Source organism: Euphorbia lathyris, chromosome 1 (assembly GCF_963576675.1).
Source record: "Euphorbia lathyris chromosome 1, ddEupLath1.1, whole genome shotgun sequence".
Taxonomy (NCBI): domain Eukaryota; kingdom Viridiplantae; phylum Streptophyta; class Magnoliopsida; order Malpighiales; family Euphorbiaceae; genus Euphorbia; species Euphorbia lathyris.
In genome coordinates, this window is record NC_088910.1 from 126,172,468 (window position 1) to 126,175,954 (window position 3,487).

General features: G+C 32.4%; 1 protein-coding gene across 1 annotated transcript; it reads right to left on the reverse strand.

The window, feature by feature from the left end:
* Window positions 1-2,028: 2,028 nt before the first annotated feature.
* Window positions 2,029-3,256, reverse strand: LOC136210929 (protein BRANCHLESS TRICHOME). The gene is given in 2 exon segments (XM_066002399.1): window positions 2,029-2,315; window positions 2,317-3,256. Coding segments are annotated over 2 exon segments (813 nt in total). The 5' UTR covers window positions 3,097-3,256; the 3' UTR covers window positions 2,029-2,282.
* Window positions 3,257-3,487: the final 231 nt, after the last annotated feature.

Below are 3,487 nucleotides of genomic sequence, written 5' to 3' on the forward strand. Positions count from 1 at the left end.
TTTATTTTTTTTGTTTCTTATTGTACTTGTTCTTTTCGTATCTAATGAAAACGTAGACATTTCCATTTAAAAAAAAAATTATATAAGGATTATTCACATAGAGGTCTAGATTCTTGTACCTATTCTCGAACATGGATGATTAATTTGTTATACATGATTGATGTATAAGTTTATGATTAGATTATAGGTTTGACTGACATATTCCTATATAATGAATATTTTTTGAGTTAAGCATCCAATATTTGTAATTGAATTGTCTCATCGTATGGAGACAAATTGACCAAAAATTACGATAGACTACTGTATAATATATGGTCAAAATATTTAGATCAAACTAACTCTATATGTTAAGAACGTGATGTGATGCCTTTTAATTTATTTCACACTCTTCTTCATAAATTTTTTATCTACCTAAACTCCACCGTTTCAATTTAATTCAAAGTCAATCATGTGAAAAAATATGGCTTCATCATCTAAAAGATCTTAGCTTTTAAGAGATCAAAGAAAGAAAAAAATCATATTTCTGAGAATATAGTCAAAGCTAACTCAATACTCGTGGGTTTAACTATGCTTATTTTGTTTTTACCAAAGTAAGTCTTACTTTGTGTGTTTTCACCATTTGATGAAAACACACAAAGTAAGACTTACTTTGTTTTTAACAAAGTAAGCATAGAAGACATCCAATACTCGTTATCAATTCCGATCGTTATCTTTGTATATCAATTCAAATTCCGAGCGTCCATTTATGGACCGACAATTCATAGTATCTATAGGACTTATCTTCTATAAAATCAACTTGTATCTCTTTTTCTAGACAATATGTCTAGTCCGTAATGGACTAAGATGAATCATCTAAGCTAAATATTTATTTACTAGTTTAGGATTGACAAAAATCTATGTTGAGCACAACTTTTTTACTTGTATCAGTTTTTGTACCAAAATAACTATTAATATGTTCCATTCAACACTTTCTAACACTTCCTAGAGAGAGTTATACTAATGTTTGGGCCAATTAGCTTCTAGCCAAAGGCAACCCTTTCTAAAAGGATGGATTCAAGTGGATTGAAGCTCGAGCACCAACAGATCGTTGGAAGACTATTAAATTTTTGTATAAACCTTTTTTTAGAGTTAAAGTCCGCAAAAAAAAATAAAAATAAAATAAAAATCAAACACTCATAGACATCGAAGCATCCTCTTAATGTTAGATTCGTCTATCATAGTTCTAAGTGAACATTCTACTTGAAATTAACAATCAACGAGGATGTTTCATTTGAATGGACCTGCAACACATTTTAAAAATAATGTGTGACTCTACTTATTTTATTGTGTTGCAAACTCAAATGAAACATCATGATTGATTTTTTTTATATATAGTTTGTCTGATTTTTCAGTTTCAGACTCGTCAAACACTTTTTAAGTGGATCATTTGACAATTAAAGCTTTCAGCGTGCGGTAGAACTCGATCTCGAACTCGAGACCTAGCTTATGACTTGAGACACTCAACTACTTAAGTCAATCTTAATTAGTTATCATGATTGGTTATTAGTTCCAACTAGAATGCACGTTTAAAACTATGATAACATAATATAATTTCTCATTCAGTTTCGACAACCACTCAGTTCTCCCTAAATTTAGGTTGCAAACATAGATCTACAGATCTCTCTTTTCAAAAGAAGATACACGTAAAACCATTTCTCCTCGAATAAATTGCAGTAATTAGAAGTGTAAAAAAAACTCTCATACATCCTCCCTCTACCTCTAAATATTTGTTGGATATTTCGAACAGGTCACTTTATATAGAACCAATCCGATTAGATTTCACCAATTTATTATATTATAAATAAAATAGAAATCGAATGAAATAAGAAATTTTTCATTCTTTCTAAAATTTCATCATTTCATGTAAAAAGATACATTATTTCTTTCTAAAAGAAAAAAACATAAAGACGAGTATGTTGTTCTCTTATGTGAAGTTTTACTTGAAAATAATAGAAATATTTATGTCGTGAAACTAATTTACATAGTTCGTCTCGCAAATAAGACTTCGTATTGATTAAGTGTTAAAACATACTTATTAGATGAACACAAACTAATGTACATTTTTAAAACACATCCAATACAACATTTTGCAAACCCAAAAACAAGTTCTTGAATTAAACAAAACACAAAAACAAATCAACACCAAAAAATACAATCACTCACATCTCAAAGATCAAACTAAAACTTTCAACTAATAATAAAATTACTAGATCTAATCGGACTCCTTTGTCTCAACAGAATCCTCAATTGAGCTTTCTGACACTCCAATTTCGTCCCCCAATGTCTATTCTTCGATCCAATTGTTCGAACAACTCGAGGAAATTCAACAAACCCTTTAATCCCTCTCTTTATATGATGATTCTCACTCTCCGGCGACACTCTCCGGCCAAAATTCTCATTACTCGACGAGGAAGACAATGATTTATCAGTTTCACCTATGAATAATCTGCTAAACTTCCCTGATAAATTAGCAGATGATGATGATGGTTCTTCCTTCTTGTTTCCTTCCAATTCTAACAGCTTTTCCTCGAAGAAAAACTTAGCTTCGGCGAGCTTCATCTGAACTCTTTCTTCTCTAAAAACTTCAGCCATTCTTAACATCTTTCTTTCTTCTTCAATCTCTCGTTTTAAACGATCAATTTCAGCTTTATCAAATGAAATTCCTCGTGCAAGTTCTTCACAGACTCTCTCAACAGCTTCTCTTCCTCTTCTTTCCCCGGCGAGTTCTTTAGCCAATCTTTTATTCATTGCTTCTCCTCTCTTTCTCGCCTTTCTTTCGTAGAGTAACTCGGCTTGTAACTCGGTGATTTGGGCCTGAGCTAGTTCTAACTCGGTCTCCATTATTGGCCTGAAGAAGGTGAGATCCCAGAAACAAGCTGCGATCTTCCGAGCAGAAATTGGGTGATTTGTAGGGGGAAATTGGTGATTATAAAAAGGATTATCGTACAATTTCCAGGTAGGGAAAATGGGATCTTTTGAGGAAGAGCAAGTAGTAGTCATCATCATCATCATCTTCAATTCATGATCCATATCGTGTTGTATTGATTTTGATATCATCTCTTTTTCTTTGCTTTATTTGGAATTGGGATTTGCCAACTAAAAAAGGGGTATGTGTAGGGCCATTTATCCTTGAATGAATTCTTGCTTTTAAAAGGGAAAAAGATATGTCAATATTCACATGGGATAGGATGGCACCTCTTCTTCTCCTTCTTCTTCATTATAACTATTTGGTAATAGTAGAGGTGTCCATGGCTTTTAATCATGCTTTTCATCACGCTTCATCTATTAATACTAGGGCTAAAAGCTAATCTTTGGCACACGGCTTACAGCGTGTACAACATATGAGATTGTCAGGACTCGAACCGTGGACCGTTTGGTCCAAGAAATTCTCATATCATGTCATGAAGAACTAAAAGCTCAAGCATTAATGTCCAATAATAAATCCTAT